The sequence below is a fragment of the Theropithecus gelada genome, chromosome 15 (genome assembly GCF_003255815.1).
Source record: "Theropithecus gelada isolate Dixy chromosome 15, Tgel_1.0, whole genome shotgun sequence".
Lineage (NCBI taxonomy): Eukaryota > Metazoa > Chordata > Mammalia > Primates > Cercopithecidae > Theropithecus > Theropithecus gelada.
Window position 1 is genome coordinate 2,740,464 of NC_037683.1, and position 18,249 is coordinate 2,758,712.

At 54.1% G+C, this 18,249-nt stretch overlaps 2 protein-coding genes and 1 long non-coding RNA gene across 7 annotated transcripts; 2 read left to right on the plus strand and 1 right to left on the minus strand.

Moving 5' to 3' along the window:
• Positions 1 to 6,861: 6,861 nt before the first annotated feature.
• Positions 6,862 to 10,026, plus strand: LOC112608118. Its single transcript, XR_003115947.1, has 3 exons — positions 6,862 to 7,468; positions 8,979 to 9,061; positions 9,599 to 10,026. It is a non-coding gene; the product is annotated as an uncharacterized LOC112608118 (long non-coding RNA).
• MRPS2 (mitochondrial ribosomal protein S2) lies at positions 8,648 to 13,033 on the minus strand. 4 transcript variants are annotated; one of them, XM_025359778.1, is made up of 5 exons: positions 12,972 to 13,033; positions 12,270 to 12,453; positions 11,932 to 12,057; positions 11,320 to 11,449; positions 8,648 to 9,758 (listed from the first exon to the last, which is right to left on the minus strand). In XM_025359778.1, exons 2-5 carry the CDS (start codon positions 12,310 to 12,312, stop codon positions 9,167 to 9,169), a joined length of 891 nt encoding a protein of 296 aa, XP_025215563.1. In that variant the 5' UTR covers positions 12,313 to 12,453; positions 12,972 to 13,033; the 3' UTR covers positions 8,648 to 9,166. The 4 variants fall into 4 exon arrangements, with proteins under 4 accessions (XP_025215563.1, XP_025215565.1, XP_025215564.1 ...); XM_025359780.1 differs by lacking the exon at positions 12,972 to 13,033 and having other exon boundaries at positions 8,650 to 9,758; positions 11,320 to 11,594; positions 12,270 to 12,392; XM_025359779.1 differs by lacking the exon at positions 12,972 to 13,033 and having other exon boundaries at positions 8,650 to 9,758; positions 11,938 to 12,057; positions 12,270 to 12,355.
• Positions 11,558 to 17,836, plus strand: C15H9orf116 (chromosome 15 C9orf116 homolog). 2 transcript variants are annotated; one of them, XM_025359783.1, is made up of 4 exons: positions 11,558 to 11,664; positions 13,107 to 13,310; positions 14,338 to 14,416; positions 17,445 to 17,836. In XM_025359783.1, the coding sequence occupies exons 2-4, from the start codon at positions 13,168 to 13,170 to the stop codon at positions 17,499 to 17,501; spliced, it is 279 nt and encodes a 92-aa protein (XP_025215568.1). In that variant the 5' UTR covers positions 11,558 to 11,664; positions 13,107 to 13,167; the 3' UTR covers positions 17,502 to 17,836. The 2 variants fall into 2 exon arrangements, with proteins under 2 accessions (XP_025215568.1, XP_025215567.1); XM_025359782.1 differs by lacking the exon at positions 11,558 to 11,664 and having other exon boundaries at positions 13,032 to 13,310; positions 17,399 to 17,836.
• Positions 17,837 to 18,249: the final 413 nt, after the last annotated feature.

Here is an 18,249-nt window from a genome sequence, read left to right on the forward strand (position 1 = left end):
TCCTCGCCTCAAACCATTATGCGGCTCATTGCACCCACGGAAAGCCAACATCAATACCAGCGTGCACGCTGGTCTCCCTGGCTTGGCTGTTTTATGGGGAAATGGGTCTCAGTCATGCAGCTCACTGCACCCCTGGAAAGCCAACGTCAATACCTGCATGCACACTGGCCTCCCTGGCGTGGCCGTTCTTTGAGGTCACTGGCTCGAAGTCCCCAGCACTGCCGGACGGGGAACCTGGCAAACCCAGGGACTCCAAGGCTCAGCTCAACAGCCACACCCTTCCGTAGGCCAAAGGAAGCAAGAGCTTTCTCTCTTTCTCACTGTTCTCAGGGATTCATTGTCTTAGTTTCTGTTTTTTTGTTTTGTTCTGTGTTTTGGGAAGGGGGCCATGTCACAGGTTACTATAGAAACAAGCCCCGAACTAGACGGGTGACGAAGCTGTTACTTCTCCCGGAGGCTCTTCGATCGACTTGAACCGATTGTGGGGCCGTCCGTTCCTTAGAAAACAGGCGTTTTTGCTCTGGGAACACTTTTAAGCTCTTTCTTCTTCCTTTGCCTCAGTTGGAGGCAGCATCGCTTCTGGATCACCTCTGATCACTTCCTTTTAACAGCTTTGTTGACATATAGTGTACACATCGTAATGCTCATCCACTGTACGATTCAACCACTCTTAGTACATCTACAGGCCTGAGCAGCCACCAGCACCATCTGGCTTTAGAATGTTCCCACTACCCCAGAAAGGTCTCCCATGCCCCTGAGAAATCAATTTCCAGTCCCTTCTCCAGACCCTGGACACACGAATCCACTTGCTATCTCTAGAGACTTCTCTATTCTGAACATTTCATGGAAGTGGGATCATACATATGTGACCTTTTGTGTCTGTTTTTGTTTTTGTTTTTTTTTCCCTGAGTATACTGTCTTTTTTTTGTTTGTTAGTTTGACACAGAGTGTCACTTTGTCACCTAGGCTGGAGTGCAATGGTGCGATCTCAGCTCACCGCAACCTCCACCTCCCAGTTCAAGTGATTTTCCCGCCCCAGCCTCCCGAGTAGCTGGGACTACAGGCATGCACCACCACACCTGGCTAATTTTTGTATTTTTCATAGAGACAGGGTTTTGCCATGTTGGCTGGGTTGGTCTCGAACTCCTGACCTCAGGTGATCCCCCCGGCCTTGGCCTCTCAAAGTGCTGGGATTACAGACATGAGCCATCGTGCCAGGCTGAGTATACTGTCTTCAGGTTCATCCGTGTTGCAGCGTGTGTCAGACCTTCATTCCTTTTCATGGGTGAACAGTGTTCCATTGTATGGATGCAACACATTTTGTTTATCCATTCACCAGTTGATAGACATTTTGGCTTTTTCTACTTTTTGGTTGTTATGAGGAATGCTGCTGTGAGCATTCAGATACAGGACATATGTTCTCCATTATCTTGGGTGTATGACTAGTCGTTGAACTGGGGGTCATCAGCCACACTATGCTTAACCATTTAGAGAAATGCTGGATTGTTTTCCACGATGGCTGCACCATTTCACACTCCCACCAGCAATGTGCGAGGGTGTCAGTTTCTCCATATGGATGACAATACTTGTTATTGTCCTTTTTTTTGGACTAATGCCATTCTACGCGGTGTGAAGTGGTGTCTCATTGTGGTTTTGATCTGCGTTTCCTGAATGACTCATGATGCTGAGTGGCTTCCTGTGCTTACTGGTCACTCATCCTTCTTCCTAAGTGAAAAGCAAATTCAGGGTGAATATGCTACTTGGGTGAAAAGCATATTCAATTACATTTTACTTTTTTTTTTTAGTTTGAGTTGTTCGTCTTCCTGTTATTAGTTGTAAGAGTTCTATCAGACATATAATTTACAAATATTTTCTTCCAGTCTATGCCTTCTCTTTCATAATGGGTATTTCTTGAATCACAAAAGTTTTAAACTTTGATGAAATACATTTTTTTATGGGTTATGATTTTGATGATATATCTAAAAATTCTGGCTGAAGTCCTGAAGATGTTCTATGTTTTCTTCTAGATGTTTTATACTTTTGGCTCTAGCATCTAGATTTATGATCCATTTTGAGTTAATTTTTTAGTATGAGGTACAGGCCTAAATCTCTTTATGAGGATATCCAATTATCCCAGCATCATTTGTTGAAATTCTACTGTTTCCCTATAGAACTGCCTTGGCACCTTTTCAAAATCAACAAACCATAAATGTCAGCGTTTATTACTGGACTCCAACTTTAGTCCATTGATCTTTGTGCCCATCTTTATGCCAGGATGACACTGTTCTGATTGACGTCACTCTAGGAAGCTTTGAAGAGAGAAATGTAAGTCCTCTAACTTTATTCTTCTTCTGAAATAATGTTTTGGTGTCTCATATACATTTTAAGATCAACTTGTCAATGTTTGGAAACAAGCAAATCCAACTGGGATTTTCTTAGTGATCGAGTTGAATCTGTACATCAGTTTGGGGATATCTGCCACCTTGACAATACCAAGTCTTCTAATACCATAGAGTATCTCTCCATTCATTTACAATATCCTTAATTTCTCTCAGCAGTGTTTTATATTCTATAGTTTTCAGTATGCAAGTCTTCTTCTTTTGCTAAATTTGTTCTTCCTTTAAAAAAAAAGTATGTTGTTCTTTTCAGGGATATTGTGATTGGAATTGTTTTCTTGATTTAATTTATGGATTGCTTACTACTAGGATAGAGAAACACAGTTGATATTTGCATATTGATCTGGAATCTTGTGATCCTGCAGTACTCATTTATTACAGTTCGTTGGTGATTCCTTAGGATTTTTGATACACGGGATTGTTTTCTGTTAATAAAGGTCATTTTACTTCTTCCTTTCTAATTTTGAACTTTAATCTCTTCTTTAATTCTTTTTTTGTTTGTTTGTTTCTGGTTTTGGTGCTGTTGCTTGTTTTTTTTTGTTTTTTTGCCATATCATACTGGCTATAATTTTCATATACTCAGAGGGCTGTGCTGTTAGGGCTGTGCTGTTAAATACATAGACATTTATAATTATTTTATCTTCCTGAATAGGTCTCTTCATTATGAAATTCCCCTCTTTATCTCTAGCTAACACTTTGTCTTAAAGTCTATTTGTCTGATATTAATATAACTCCTCCTGGCCGGGCCTGGTGGCTCATGCCTGTAATTCCAGCACTTTAGGAGGCTGAGGCAGGCGGATCACCTGAGGTCAGGAATTTGAGACCAGCCCGGTCAACATGGTGAAATCTTGTCTCTACTAAAAAAAATACAAAAATTAGCTGGGCCTGGTGGCACACGCCTGTAATCCCAGCTACTCAGGAGGCTGAGGCAGGAGAATCACTTGAACCTGGGAGGCGGAGGTTGCAGTGAGCCAAGATTGTGACATTGCACCCCAGCCTGGGCAACACAAGTGAAACTCTGTCTCAAAACAAAACAAAGAAAAAATACTGATATATGTATAAAACAACTCCAGATCTCGTGGTTATGTTTTGCATGGTGTTTGTTTTCCCAACATTTTGCTTTCAACCTTTTTTGTGTTATGAATATGAAATGTTTCTTCTCTAGGCTCTAGATAGCATAAAGTTGGATCTTGTTTCTTATCCACAGTGTCAATGTCTGCCTTTTGATTGAAGTGTTTAATTCATTTACATTTAATTTGATTACCGCTATGGTTGGATTTATCTCTGCCATTTGGCTATCTGCTTCCGGTATGTCTCATGTCTTTTCTCCTTTCCTGCTTCCTTTTGTATCAAGTAGATACTTCTTTGAATAATTTTTCTGTCCCTTCTCTTTCTCCTCTCCTTGAACTCTGATTATGTGAATATTAATATGTTGATTGTTTCCCACAGGTTCAAGGCACTGTTCATTTCTCTTCCTTTATTATTAACTTTTGCTGTTAGTCTTCAAACTGGATCATTTTTACTGATCTACCTTCAGAGCTCCCTGATTCTTTCCTCAGATCGGCTGTCAATCCCTTCTAGTGAATTTTCGTTTCGATTATTAAACTTTTCAGCTCCAGAATATCTATTCAGTTTTTTAATTAATGAGTATCTCCTTATGTATGTTCTCTAATGAGTCATTTTCATCATACTTTAATTCTTAACATGGCTTACTTTAATACTTTTTATTTTGAATTCTGGCTTCCTAAGTGTTTGTTGTTCCTGGGTCACCATATCTTAGTGATCAGCTATTACCTGGTCAGAGGTGGTGCCCAAATGCCTTGAGCCAGTGGGTCTGTGTGTGGGGTGGGGAATGCATTTGAGGTTCTAGCAGTTTACCAGTCTGCCCTGGATATTCTTTTCTTCTAAGCCTTCTCCTGTCTCCTCTGCACATGTGTAAGTCCTCATATTTAGTCAAGAATGAATAGATAGCTAGGACCCTCTCTGGTCTTTCCTGAGTGGACAAAGCCCTGCACATGTGCAGAATCTTCTAGACCACAAGAGGCATGTGGCAGCTTATCAAGGCCCTCTCTGGTCTTTCATGAGTGGAAACAGCCCTGCACATGAGCAGAATCTTCTAGATCACCAGAGGCATGTGGCAGCTGATCAAGGTTCATGTGTCTGTCTTGTTGTTTCCTGATTCTCACTCAAGATTCTGGCTGGTATTGCCTTGGATCTGGGAGACCTGGGGTGGCTGTGCTGCTGCTGACCCACCCATGTCTCCTCAGCCCACCCGGGTCCACTTGCAGCTGGGGGAGCTGGTCTCCATCAGGCCATGGCATCCCCTGAAACACCTGCATGTGTCCTTCCTGAGGACTCTCTCAAGCACCATGGGGGCTTCCTCTCCTACACACTGCACCAGCCAACGGAACAAAGGCATTAATATTCCAGGGATAACCTTCCACCCATGGGGACACAGCCCATCCAGGTGGGACCTGGACTTCCTGTAAGGCTGAGTGGGGTCCCCACTGTAGGATTTGCTCAAGGTCACTCGCCAGCTTCTCACCTCCAGGTCCACCTTCCCAGGTGATCCCTCAGGCTTCCTGGGATCATCTGCAGCAAACAACGTGTCCCCAAATCACTGTCTGCTTTCAGAGACCCAAACTCTGCCAAGGTTCCACACTGGCTGTGACCAGAGCAGGTGTCTCCACCTTCTGGACACGAGTGTCCTCATCTGTAAGATTTTTCCTTGTGCTAAATCATGGAAATAGTCAAGAAAATCATGGCTTGAAACACCTTCGATAGAACAAAAGCCATCCTGAACATTTGCCTCTGTGCCTCTCCACATTCTGTTCCTTATTTCCACACTGTTAAATCGGTGCGTACACACAGTCATGGGTTCACGGGGGTCCGGGAGGGCAGCTTCATGTTTGTTGAATGAATGAGGCCCAACCAGCTCCTTCTCAGGTACCTGAATGGCCCTTGGGCTCTTCAGCCCTCCCCAGAGGGTCCTGCTCTGCTATACCCAGGATGGGAACCTCCCTTATGGAACCTGGAATGTTCTCTACAGGTGGGAAAACTGCTTTGCACTTACAAGTGAGGCCTGGGGCAGAGAGTTTCCCCATGGAAGGGAGAGGAAAATCATAAATAAGAACACCACAGACCGGGCAGCCTGTTCCCCAGAGCCAGGCGTGAGCAGAGTGCTTTCCATGGCCCGTCCCACCCAGGCTTGACAGCAGCCTCACCAGGTCCTCTTAGCTCCCAGTTCTCACACAGACCAACCGAGTCTCAGAGGGGTGAAGTGGCATTGCCAAGACCCACAGTCGGTGGGTATGCGAGCAAGGAGCCCTGTGCAGTGGAGTGGGACATGCTCGCCTGTGGAACAGCAGGTCCAGCGTCTGTGGGGTGGGGGCAAACCTTCCACACCTGCCCAGGAAAGCAGGAACGAGGAACGGTTGCTGCTCTGCCCCCAGGTGACGCTCTAGCTTCTCCGTGGAGCTTGCGTGGGGACTCTCACCCTGCAGGTCTCATCCAGGAACAGGGCTGACTCATTTTCATTCTGGAGTGGGCCAAAGGGAGGATGGCCCAAACATGAACAGGAACAAAACACAGTCGCTCATCGCCATAATATGAATTGGAGAAATCTAGGAAGAATTTCTTGGCTATTCCTATAGAAATATGAAAAGTCACTTTGCACCTGGTCAAGTTGGGGCCAGATGGTGGTGAGGTGAGGGCAGGAGGAGGCCTAGGGTGCTGGGATTGGGACTGTGGGCCGCTGGAGAGGCAGAGTCCTGGGAGAACCCTGGGAGCCACCTGGGGGCATCTGGGCAGGAGGCCTTCCCAGCCACTCAGGGGCCCAGGCTGTGGAGACGTCCCCAGGACACTTGCACCCCCAGCCAGCGCTGGCCCTTGTTGGTGTCGAGGAGCCCCTGTCCCTCACTTGGGGAGAGACAGTGGGGGTCGCCCCCTTGGCCAGTGTCCTGCGTGGAGCTATGCAGAGACAGCGACCTAGGAACATCAGAGCCGGGCCCTGCCCTTGTCACTTCTGCCCACCTGACCTTCCACTCCCCGAATCAGCCACAGAGCCGTGTCCGCGCAGACCTCCAGCCAGGATGACATGAGATCCATCTCAAGGGCTGGGGCCCACATCAGCAGAGGGCATCGGCTGGCCCAGCTGGCCTCGATCCTCATGGGCCCCTAGGCTCCTGCCCCAGAACCCTACTCTTGCCCAGGGCAGGCCCTCCCCTCCTATCCCCTCCCCCCACACACCCAGGGAGGGGTGCAGAGGATCACAGTGGAAGCCTGGCCTGTGCTGACGAAGGGGGCTGCCCTGAGCTCCTCCAGGCAAATGGGGATCCTCTGGGCCTCACGGGTGGGAGTGGCCCAGCCTCAGCAGGGATGGAAAGGCTCCTTGGCCCTACCCACCCCACCCTGCCCTGAGCCAGCTCTGCCAGGCCTGTCCTCTGGTGGCTGCCTCTGGTCTTCCCCACCGTCTGGAACACCAGCTGGTCCAGGCACAGTCCTGCCACAGTCCAGAGAAGGCCACCTCTAATGGGGCCTGCAGGCATCGTGGCCAAGAGAGGAAATGGCTGGGGGGGCCCTCTCCCCAGTACTGAGGCAACTCCCTTGCCCTTCCCCAGCCTCAGGCACTCTCACCGTCTCCTTTGGCCTCTTCTGAGGGCTCTTGGGGTTCATCTCCAGGGTGGAAAACTTGGAGGGCCCCTCCGGGCAGAGTCAAGGATGGGGTCAGCGAGACCACATCCCCTTAGCCCTCAACCCTCGTTTCACCCAGAGTCCCTCAGAATCCTGGGAGGTGACTCTTTCCACTTCCAGAAGGGGCCCTTAGGCCCACCCTGGTTGTCCCAGCATGGCCCCCATGGCCTCTGCGCTGCACCCTTCCCGTCCCTCCCTGCTCTTCGTGGTCACCGGTGCCTGCTTATCCACTGGGTCATCCCTTCGGCCAGGGGCCCTCCCGCCCTGGAAGCCCAGCAAGCGCCCACTCGTGGCTCTTTAGTGGGTCCTCGCCAGCCTGTGCCGGGTGCAGGGGCCAGTGGGAGGAGGACAGCAGGAGCCAGGCAGGTCATCAGCATAAGGTAAGGGGGACCTGTCGGGACCCAGGGAGCCTGCCCTGCCAGCCCCCATCATTCTTACAAGGTTTCTTGGGTTAGCCACAGCACTGCCTGGGCTGCTCCCCTCCACCTGGCCTCAAAATTAATGGCCAGAAGAGACCGCCCCATCCGTCCTGTGTTTGCACCCCACTGTGTCTCCTGCCGTCCCAACCCTGGGGCTGCCTGCAATGCTCTCCCCCGCTGCCAGTGGCTTAGCAGGGAAGGGCCTGGCCTGGACCCAAGCTACAAAGGCCTCTTCTGGAGGAGGCCCAGTCGCAGCTAGAGGGGCACCTCCTGGAAGCCCCCAATCAGTGCCCAGTGTTTGATACTGCTGCCTCATCGCCGGGGTCCTGGCTCCCCACAGCTGGCCTCCCCAGCACGGTGGGACAGGAGACCCAGCTCAGGGTATCTCACCTGCACACCCTGAGAGGGATTCTGGGGGGAAGCCCTGGAGGGGCCCTCACTTCACCTGCCTTTATACACCTGCATCTTCAGACTTCGACTTTGCAAATGAAAGCCATGCTGGCCAGAGACCAACCTGAAGCTCAGCTCCCTGTCCTGCCCACATCACAAACCCGTGACACCCCCGGGGACCCCTACCATGAACCCCTCGCCAGCCTAACCCTGAAGGGACAGGGATGGACGCTGGACTCTGGCCTCCCATCGCCCTGTGCTGCTCTTGCAGGGCAGACCTTGCCCTACCCGGGGCACCAGACTCCATACAGCCTTGCTGCCTGGACTCTGCCGAGATGGCTCCTTGGGTGGTCAGGTGCATGGGGGAGGGGGGCCTAGGTCCTAAGCAGCTCGGGATGGGGCAGAGAGGAGGTTGTAGCTTGTCCCAGGAACACGGCTGTGTTCCCACAGGTGAGGGGTGTTAAGCGTCCCTGTCAGCACGTGCCCATCTTTCCTGAAACTGGGAACACACCGAGCCTGTTCTGATGAATGAGGCTGGCCGGGCTGTGGGCTTGTCAGGAGCTCCACTGCTGAAGACGGTGCCCTCTAGTGGCAGCTGGCACCTCTGCTGACCTCATTCATGCCCCTCACACACACAGCGCCCGTCCCATCTCCCATCACTGGGGCCCCAGTGCGTGCCTGAGAAAAAAAAAAAAGCCACACCACATGGACGAAAGCAAACGCACTCGAGGCAGAACCCCGAACTCCAAGTCTCATTTTGCCCAAATCTGAGTTTTATTTTTGCTGGAATCACCAACCCGGCTGGGAGCCTCCGCGCAGCTTGCCTGCAGCATCTCATTACAAAACAGCCCCCTGGAACCAGGCAGCCAAGGAAGCAGCCCACCTGAAAGGCATTTAGATTGAGAAGAAAAACTGTACCTTCCTGACAAAGGTCAGGGGTCAGGGTGAACGGAGGGCTGCTCGGATCACAGGGACAGCAGCGTCTTCCAGCAGCTCGGCCACACCAGCCATTGAGGTCCTAACTGCAGCCAACGGGCCGTTCTGCGCACATCGCTCACCCTCTGCGCTCTGTTTCCCACAGAGCAAATGCAGAGGCAACGTCGGTCTGCTCAGCCACTGGTTCTGAGGCGGAACAGCGGATGTCTGCACTGTGACGTCAGCTAAGTAAGTAACAAGGACTGAGGATGCCGCTGACCCAGGGCTGGGGAAGGGGGCTCCCAGCTCAGACAGGCTTGGCTGTGCTTTGCTTTGGGAAGAGTTGAGTGAACATCACAGGGAACGGCTCACGTCGGCCCCAGGAGGGTGGGCTGGCCCCTGGGCCCCAGGGTCCTTCTGGGCCTGCAGGCGATACAGAGCCTCAACCTGCCGCCGCTTCTCCTTGGCCCGGGTGATGGTCGTCTGGAAGAGCCTGCAGTAGAGGTGCACGGCCGGCGGGGAATCGTCGTTGCCGGGTATGGGGTAGGTGATGAGGCAGGGGTTGCAGTTGGTGTCCACGATACCCACCGTGGGGATGTTCATCTTGGCTGCGTCTCTCACGGCCACGTGCGGCTCAAAGATGGTGTTGAGCGTGTGCAGGAAGATGATGAGGTCCGGCAGGCGGACTGTGGGGCCAAAGAGGAGGGGCGCGTTGGTCAGCAGGCCGCCCTTGAAGTAGCGAGTGTGGGCGTACTCGCCACAGTGGCGGGCCGTGTTCTCAATCAGGTACGAGAACTGCCGGTTGCGGCTTATAAACAAGATGATGCCCTTGCGGTAGGCCACATGGGCGGTGAAGTTCAAGGCCAGCTGGAGGTGCGCGGCTGTCTGTTCCAGATCGATGATGTCCTGGTCCAGGCGGTTCCCAAAGATGTATGGCTCCATAAACCTGCCAGAGACCCCACCAGGGCAAGGGGGATGAGAGTTCACCGGGCCAACTCCACCGGCCCCTTGCAGAACACAGACGCCCACCAGGGACTCCTGAGCTCCTCCTCAGGGGCACTATGGGCTGGGAAGCACAGTTTGCAACGCTCCCCATGTGGACAGACAGCAGTGCAGACCTGTCCGGGCCACCCCTCTGCACACCTCGTCTCATGGCTTAACCCCTGCGACCCTCTACCTCTTCCCGAGAGAATCCTAATAGAACTGACCCCATATGGACGTGTGGACATCCAATATGACACCAGAAGGACATTCAGCCCTGTGCGGCTCACGGGGCAGCCCCCTCCGTCACTCTCCTCTTCCCAAGGCTTTGAGGACAAGGTCCCGCTGGGGTTGGACTTAGGGGGTGCTCTGGGCCAAAAGCATTAAGGAATCAGGGCAGGAGTGGCCAAGCCTGGGAGGAGAACCCTGATCCAGGGCACTAGACTGCTGCCGGCCTGGGCTGAGGAAGAGCGGGGCATGGGAGACACCCCTGCCTCTCGGTGCATGGCAGGCGAGTCATCCACGTTTGCGGTTCCCAGGTCCTCACCTCCAGTCTACTCCCACTGGGTACTGTCCCTTCCTCTCAAGCAACCCTGCCCATCAAGACACTGGCGACCTCCATCTTGCCAAGGTCACACCCTTGAATTCACTTCTCAGCAGCATCAACAGACAACCACATCCCTCCACCCCCGGCCGTCTCTCTTCACTGACTCCAAACACTGGAGTGCCCAGGGCTCCACCTCCGACCTCCTTTTCCGATGCTCTGGAAACACAAGTCCCCGATGCTGATGGCTCCCTGGGAGCCCATCCCTCCTGGTACCCGTGTGACCTCTCCACTGGGGCAGCTAAGAGTTCACACCTCATAGGAACCAAGCTTGTGATGGCCCCCAGGTCCCCCCTGGTTTTCACCATCAGTAACCAGCACCAGGCTCCAGGCAAAGAGCAGGTGTTTGATCCCTTTGGCCCCAGCCACCTCCGACCCCAGCCCAAGGCCCACTGGCTCTACCCCGCTGCCTCATGTCCACCTGCTGCTCTAGCTCTTCTGCTACTGCGATTTAAGCCCCACCACCCTCGCCCTGGACACCCACACCAACTTCCTCCCTGGCCTCCCACCTGCCCCTCCCATCCCCTCTCCCTGCAACAGTCAAAATGACCATGTGAGAATACAGGACCAGTCACTCCTCCTCCCCACAGCCCAGAAAGCCCTGCTCAATCCAGGGGGGGCCAGCCTCACAGGCTCTGCCCTCAGCCTTTCCATTTCTGAACCCGTGGAGTTCTGCATCCCCCAGCAGGCCTGCCCTACTAAGGGCTGTGAGCACCACCCCAAGGCACACAAGAGCCCCCGCCAAGCTGGGGAGTGAACTGCTGCTTCTGTGTGGGGCTCCGTGTTCCCATGTGGAGGAGGAAGAGCTGTAATCACCTAAAACTGACACGGGCCAGTTCAAAAGTGGCCCTAGAACCAGGGCAGGTCCCAGGTCCCAAGCACTCCTGGGAACCGCTACAGCTCAGATGGGGGTGTCACCTACCTGTGCCGACAGCCAGCTTTGTGTCCCAGATGCACTCGGGCATCAAAGAGGCTTCTCACGGAAAACAGTTCCTTGACATTGAAGAAGTCAGAGTGCTTGAGGGGCTCATTCAGAATCTTGTCGTTGAAATCTACGGCAGGGAGGAGGAGCGACGCTGTGTCTCCCATCGGTGGCAGCAGAGACAGGCAGAGCGCAGTTCCCGCCCACCCCTGCTCCCAAGTGCCTCCTGTGACACCGCGGTGGGCAGCCGGGAGCCCCCCAGCCCCAGGAAAGACCTGGAAGCACAAGGACCTTTTCAGGAAACAGAGGGCTGGAGCCAGGTTCTGATCCCGACCTTGCTCCTGTGTGAGCCTGGTCGAACCTGGTCAACCCCGTCCCTTGGTCTTACTTGGAAGACAGAAGAGAAAAAGAGAGGGGCCCAGGGGGTTTCTCAGGTCTTTCTGGCACCTCCCCACCTTGTGCTCTCAGGTGGCCAGCAAGGGAGTGGGAGGAGCCCGGCCGGGCGCGCAGTTTCGACCACATGCAGCGCCCAGGCCCCTGCAGGGTTCGCATCTCCCGCGGCTGCCGGCCTCTCCTCGTTCCTACCTGACTCGGCTGCGCGCCCAGTGTCACCGGTGCCGTCCTCGGACTCGCGGATCACAGGGGTCGCAGCGCTTCCAAGCGTCCTGCGGCTCGACCGAGCAGGTCCGGAGGTCGCCTTCCCGAGGAACCTCAGCCAGCGCGACGGGGCCCGGGCACCTGGGGGGAAGCAGACAGAGGTCCTGGCGCCGCGTCCCGGATGCACCACGCCCGCCCCCACCGCAGCCCCAACGGATCCCCTCTGCGTCCCCGCGCCCTCCTCGAGTCCCCTCCGCGCTCGCCCCGGGTCCCCTCCGCGTCCCCGCCGCTCCCTCGGGTCCCCGCGCCCCCTCTGCATCCTCCTCCCCAGGGACCCGCAAGCGCGCGCTCACCCGCGCCGAGCATTCGGGGCAGCGCGGCCGGGGCGGTCGCCATGGCCGGGACGCGGGACGGAGCGAGGCCTCCCTCCGAGCCGGGCCGAGCGGTCTCCCCTCCCGCCGCCGTCCGCGCGGGGCCGCAGTGCCACCTACAGGCCCGGAGGAGCCACAGCGCCGTCCCCGGGCGGCTGGGACCTCCCTGCGGGGGCGGGGCAGACCAGGGGGCAGGGCCCGGGGTCCCGGGCTTGAGAGTCTCGGGCGGGGAGTGGGGCCACCGTCCTCGCCTTGCAGCTCGCCCCGCCTCGCTAATGGGCCCCACCAGCCCGGGAGGCCCCTGACCTTTGGGGGAGCCCGCTGGGCGATGGGGACCCTCGCGTCCCGCCACGTGAGCTGTGAACCACGTCCCGCGCAGCCTCTCGCGCTCCAAAACGGTTTTTAATATTTAAACGATATTTGACTTAGGAGAATTTCATAAAGTTAGCAAGATCTCGGGTCTCAATTTAGACTCGGGGTGCTGAGGGGCATATCATCCCTGGAGTACATTGGACAGCAAGCGTCCAATCGTTGTCTGCCGAGTGGACCTGCAGTGCTTAAACCCCATCACCCGGCTGGCGGGGTCCCAGGCCCTGGGGTTCCTTTCGCCCGGGAGTCCACGCCCCCATGCTGGGGTGACCCGGTCCCCTCGCGGGTGGCTGGGGGCCAGGGGCTGCCCCATACGACGGTCCCAGCAGGGAATCTCTCGCCGTCCCGACCTTCCCGGTCCTTGGGGACTCGCTCGGCAGGTTCCCGACCAGCCCGCGGAGGAGCACCGCCCACGCGCGGCGCCTTTAAGGCCCCTCGGCTCCGCCCCAGTCACGTGACCTGACCGTCGCTTGGCAACAGGACGCCACCGAGTCCCGCTTTTCGAGGCGCAATGGCGGAGGAAAGCCCCAGAGCGTGCGCGGAGCCTGTGGAGCCCAACGCCACGGCCCCGCCTGAGAGGACCAGCGACTACTACCGCGTAAGCGCGGACCTGCCGGGCAGGTTCAACAACCCAGGGTGGTTCCGGGGCTACAGGTGAGGAAGCTGGGGCGCGCCTGGTCCTGGCGTCCGGTGCTCGATAGCCCCGTGTGTGAGAGACCCCGCAAGACCCCCAAGGTCCTAGCTGCAGAAATCAAGAGGATCGAGTGGTCATTCGGGGCCCGCGCTGTCATTGTCCACTAGTGAGCGACGAAGGTGCTCCCCAGAGCCTCATACCAGGAAGTGGGAATAGGGTCAGTGAGGGGCAGGGCCGTAGTGGGGAGAAAACCCAGTTGTGGTCTCAGCTCCACTGTTTTGTGTCGGGTGAGTCTCCTCTCTACCCTGAAACCCCGCTGCGGGGCGTGAGCACAGCAGCACCTGCAGCAAGTCTACTCAGCCAGCTGTGAGCTGCCACAGGGCATTGCAGGCTAAGAAGCAGTAAGAAAATTCCTGTAGGCAGGTGCAAGCATCTTGCTGTGCTCACACATTTGGTCCCTCAACAGTCCTCTAGGGCAGGGTCTGTTAGTATCCTCGTTCTCCCATTGAGACGACTGGAATGTAGAAAGAACAACTTGGCCAAGATCTGGGAGTATAAAGTAGAGCTAAGGTGTGGGCCTGCAGCCTCTCAGTAGCCTGTCCTACTGACAGGTAGGGGCAGTGGTACGGAGAGAAGCATCACCTCAGCGAGGGTGGGGGCTAAAGGCAGAGGGACCCTCTGGGTGGCAGGGTCTGGAGGCCAAGCCTCCACTCCTGACAGGCTAAGTTACCCAGAAATTGCAGCATGTGCCAAGGTCCTTCTAGGGCTAGGGGTCAGCACTTGCTGGCTGCCTGCTCTTTAGGGCTTTGGCCTGCCTCGGAAGAGCAGGGACAGTGGTGAGCAGAGGGGGCAGGGGAGGCCGGGCCATTCAGAACGGTCATCAGCCAGGTACTCCCAGAGGCTGCCTTTGAGGCTGCATCACCAGCCCAGGCACATTGCTCTTTCTTTGGGGGCATTTCCAGTGGAGTGCTGTCAACCAAATACAAGGCTGTGGCTTGTGCAGAATTAGATTAAATGAACGAAAAGAGAGTGTTTCTCATCTACCAGGACCCAGAAGGCTATCTCGGTATACACGACCAGTAACCAGGCTTACGGGAGCAGAGCCCCCACCGTGCATGAGATGCCCGTAAGTGGGATGCAAGACCGGGCATGGGAAGGGGCGGGGGTGGGCAGCCTCAAAGAAGAGGCTAAAAACCTGGGGTTCTCAATAAGTCAACAATGAGACGGGGAGGGGTGCACCCAGAGAAGAGGCCAAAGTTCCAACATCACAAATGGGGAGGAGGGAGGTTCCCCAAATCGTTTTGGGAGAGGGTAGGATGGAACTAAATGAGTGAATGAATTTGGGAGCGGAGCGTTTTAAAAGAGGAGGATATAGACTTGCTGGCATCACCCTGTCCCCACACCCCCAAGCACACGCACAGCAGTCACACACACACACACACACACAACCATCTCCTGCAACTTACAGTGCTCAGTTCTGAGGCAGATAAATGAAGGGCTACTTTTTTTCTGGAATTACACTTTATGAGATGTTAACGTGTGACCTTAAGAGGGCAGTACTGGCTGACAGCACAGCTTGTGGGTGGGCAAGGTGTATTGTGGGCACAGGAGCCTGTGGGCCACTGGGGAAGCCAAACCCTTTTTGAAGTTGACCTCGGACTCCAGGATAGCCCTCCTAGAACCTCCTCACACCAAACCCCATGAAGGTCCAGGTGAATGGACAGAGGGGCTAGTGCGGTGTCTCCTGCACACCTGGGACACTGGGCCAGCCATTTTGGGGTTAGAATATTGTGGGCGTTTTTTCTTTGTCAAAGCATTCATCATTGAAAAGGTCTGCTGAGTGCTTATTTAGTTGTGTTGTGTGAGTGACTGAGCTCTGGTGAGAAGATTACTTACCTGAAAATGCTGGAGCACTCTCCCATAATCAAACGACCCTGAGTTTTCCCTGGGGATCAGGTATTTCTATGACAACGACCAGACACAGCTGGGCGCGGTGGCTCACGCCTGTAATCCCAGCACTTTGGGAGGCTGAGGTGAGAGGATCACTTGAGGCTAGGAGTTCAAAACTAGCCAGGGCAACGTAGTAAGACCCCATCCCTACAAAAATAAAATAAAATAATTAGCTGGGTGTGGTGGCATGCACCTGTAGTCCCAGCTATTCAGGAGGCTGAGGTAGGAGGATTGCTTGAACCCAGGAGGTTGAGGCAGCAGTGAGCCATGATCGTGCCATTGCACTCCACCCTGGGTGACAGAGCCAGACCCTGTCACCAAAACAAACAAACAAAAAACCCAGCAAACTCACTAACATGGGTCCAGATGTTTTAGGTTTTATAAAAGGCCATGAAAAAACGCTCCTATTGTAAATGGTAGGAGCCTTCAGGTCACTGATGTGAGCAGGCAGTGGGATCGGAGGCATGAGGTACTCTTGACAAGTTTCCAAGGAGGTTTTCCTGCTTCTTATCCACCTGCTCCATCTGGAGTCTCTTTTCCAGTTTCGTGACCAAGGGTGGATGCCGGAGAAGCTGTTTACCTCCCATGTGAGAACAGGAGATAAATGCTTTGCATTAAAAAGTGCACTGAAGGGCTGGGCGTGGCGGCTCACACCTGTAATCCCAGCACTTTGGGAGGCCGAGGCCGGCAGATCACCTGAGGTCAGGAGTTTGAGACCAGCCTGGCCAACATGGCAAAACCCCGTCTCTACTAAAAATACAAAAATTAGCCGGGCTTAGTTGTGGGCGCCTGTAATTCCAGCTATTCGGGAGGCTGAGACAGGAGAATGGCTTGAACCCAGAGGCGGAGGTTGCAGTGAGCTGAGATGGCGCCATTGCACTCCAGCTTGGGCGACAAGAGCAAAAACTCCATCTCAAAAAAAAAAAAAAGTGCTCTGAAGGGAATTCCTCTCCATGATACTGCAGGGGTGGGTCCCTGTCATGATACATTTGTCCCACCTGTAGAATGTGGACTTTAGTTACTAATAAAGTATCAACACTGGCTTCACTGTAACAAATGGGCCACACGAGTGCAACATGCTGAGGACAGGGGACACTGTGTGTTGAGGGAGGTAATTTGGGAACTCTCTGTACTTTCTATTCAATTTTTCTATAGATCTAAAACTTCTCAAAAACAAAAAGAAGTTTTCTCTTTGCACTTGTTTCTTGCCAAGGAGATGACACATGACACAGGATCCTCTACGGACGACAGGTCACCCGCATAGGGTAAAATATTTGACAGAGGTCCAGGCCACTAGCTTCAGGCTTCAGGAATGTCACAGTCACCTAATGATGCTGTCTCGCTAGAATAATTCCTACCGCTGGGTGCCCGCCCACACGAGTGGCCTCAATACACCCCTTCTCAACCTCCATAGGGCAGCCCCTGCCCAGACCACTGGGCTGGTGAGGTGTGGGCATTGGTGTCGTTAAAGCTTTACAGATGATTCAGATGATTCAAATTTCCAGTGAAGGTTATCATCTTGTTTTTTTTTTTTTTTTTTTGAGATGGAGTTTTGCTCTCGTTGTCCAGGCAGGAGTGCAATGGCACGATCTCGGCTCACTGCAGCCTCTGCCTCCCGGGTTCAAGTAATTCTCCTGCCTCGGCCTTCTGAGTAGCTGGGATTACAGGTGTCTGCCACCACGCCTGGCTAATATTTTTGTATTTTTAGTAGAGATAGAGTTTCACTATGTTGGCCAGGCTGGTCTCAAACTCCTGACCTCGTGATCCACCTGCCTTGGCCTCCCAGAGTGCTGCGATTACAGGCGTGAGCCACCATGCCCGGCCCCAGTTAAGATTGAAACCCACTGATGTGAATATCATTTCTATTCCATAGAAGAGAAAATGAAGTTCAGAGAGGGCTGGCAGCTTTCCCAGAGTAGCACAGTGAGGAAAAGCAGACTTGGGGGTGACTCCAGGCCTGACTCCCAAGGCGATGCTCACAGCCACATCCCGAGGTAGAGATGGCACACAGGTGGCCCCGCAGCCCACCCTTCTATCCCTCGAACAGTGCAAGGGGCAGTGTTAACAGCAAGTGCCAGGCATCGGGCATGGGTTAGGATGGTCTGGGGTGAGCCCATTCATCCATGTTCATTCATCCGTGTTCCTTCATCTCTTCTAGAAAGTATTTTATCCAAATTCGAATAAATTTTCCCAACAACTTGCAGCGGGCGGAATGTTCCGGAACAACACTCTCAATGTTTACCTGGAGAAAAGCGTCGTGACTGGCCCTGATAACTACATCACCTCCTGTGACCGGCTCAACTTCCACCCCAGTTACAACATCAACAGGCCATCCATCTGCGATTGAGGGGCTGGAAACCCCCTCTAGGAGTCCTCTGACCCCAGGGGCCTCCTGGGAAATCATTGTCCCTCATCCCCCACAGTCGCCCGATAGCGACGGCACACACTGTGCCCCCTTCCCTGAAAATATTATTCCGTCTGCGGAGTAGGAAAATGTGCAAACAGGGCTGTGAAGTCCTGCTATTTAACGTCTAATAAGTACATGGGAAAGATGCTCATAGTTGACTTTGCATTAAAAAACGTTGTCACATCCTGAGCTTCCATCTCGTCTGAAATTTGTCATGGTGCAGTGGGGCTGTGGCTCCCGGGGCCCAAGTCCTGGCCTGAGCATCAGGAGTGCTGGCGGCTAACTCTGCTCATGTCTTTATTTGGGAGCCATGTCACCCACAAGACCAGTTAGGGAGCAGATCTCCCGTCCTAAAAGCACCCAGCACCCTGGTTGAGATCTGCACCAACCCTGCAGGGTTCCCACAAGGGCATGGGATGCCCCACTGGGGTGTGGGCGAGGGCCAGGAGGAGGAGCAGATGCCGCGTCAGCCAAGTCGAGGCTGAACAGGCAGGAGGGTCATTACTATCTGAGATTACTCGAGGAGCACGGGTTGCAGGTGAACCTCCTCCGCCATGCTTGTGTGCTTCATGCTCCAGCAAGGGGCAGGGGCAGAGACAAGA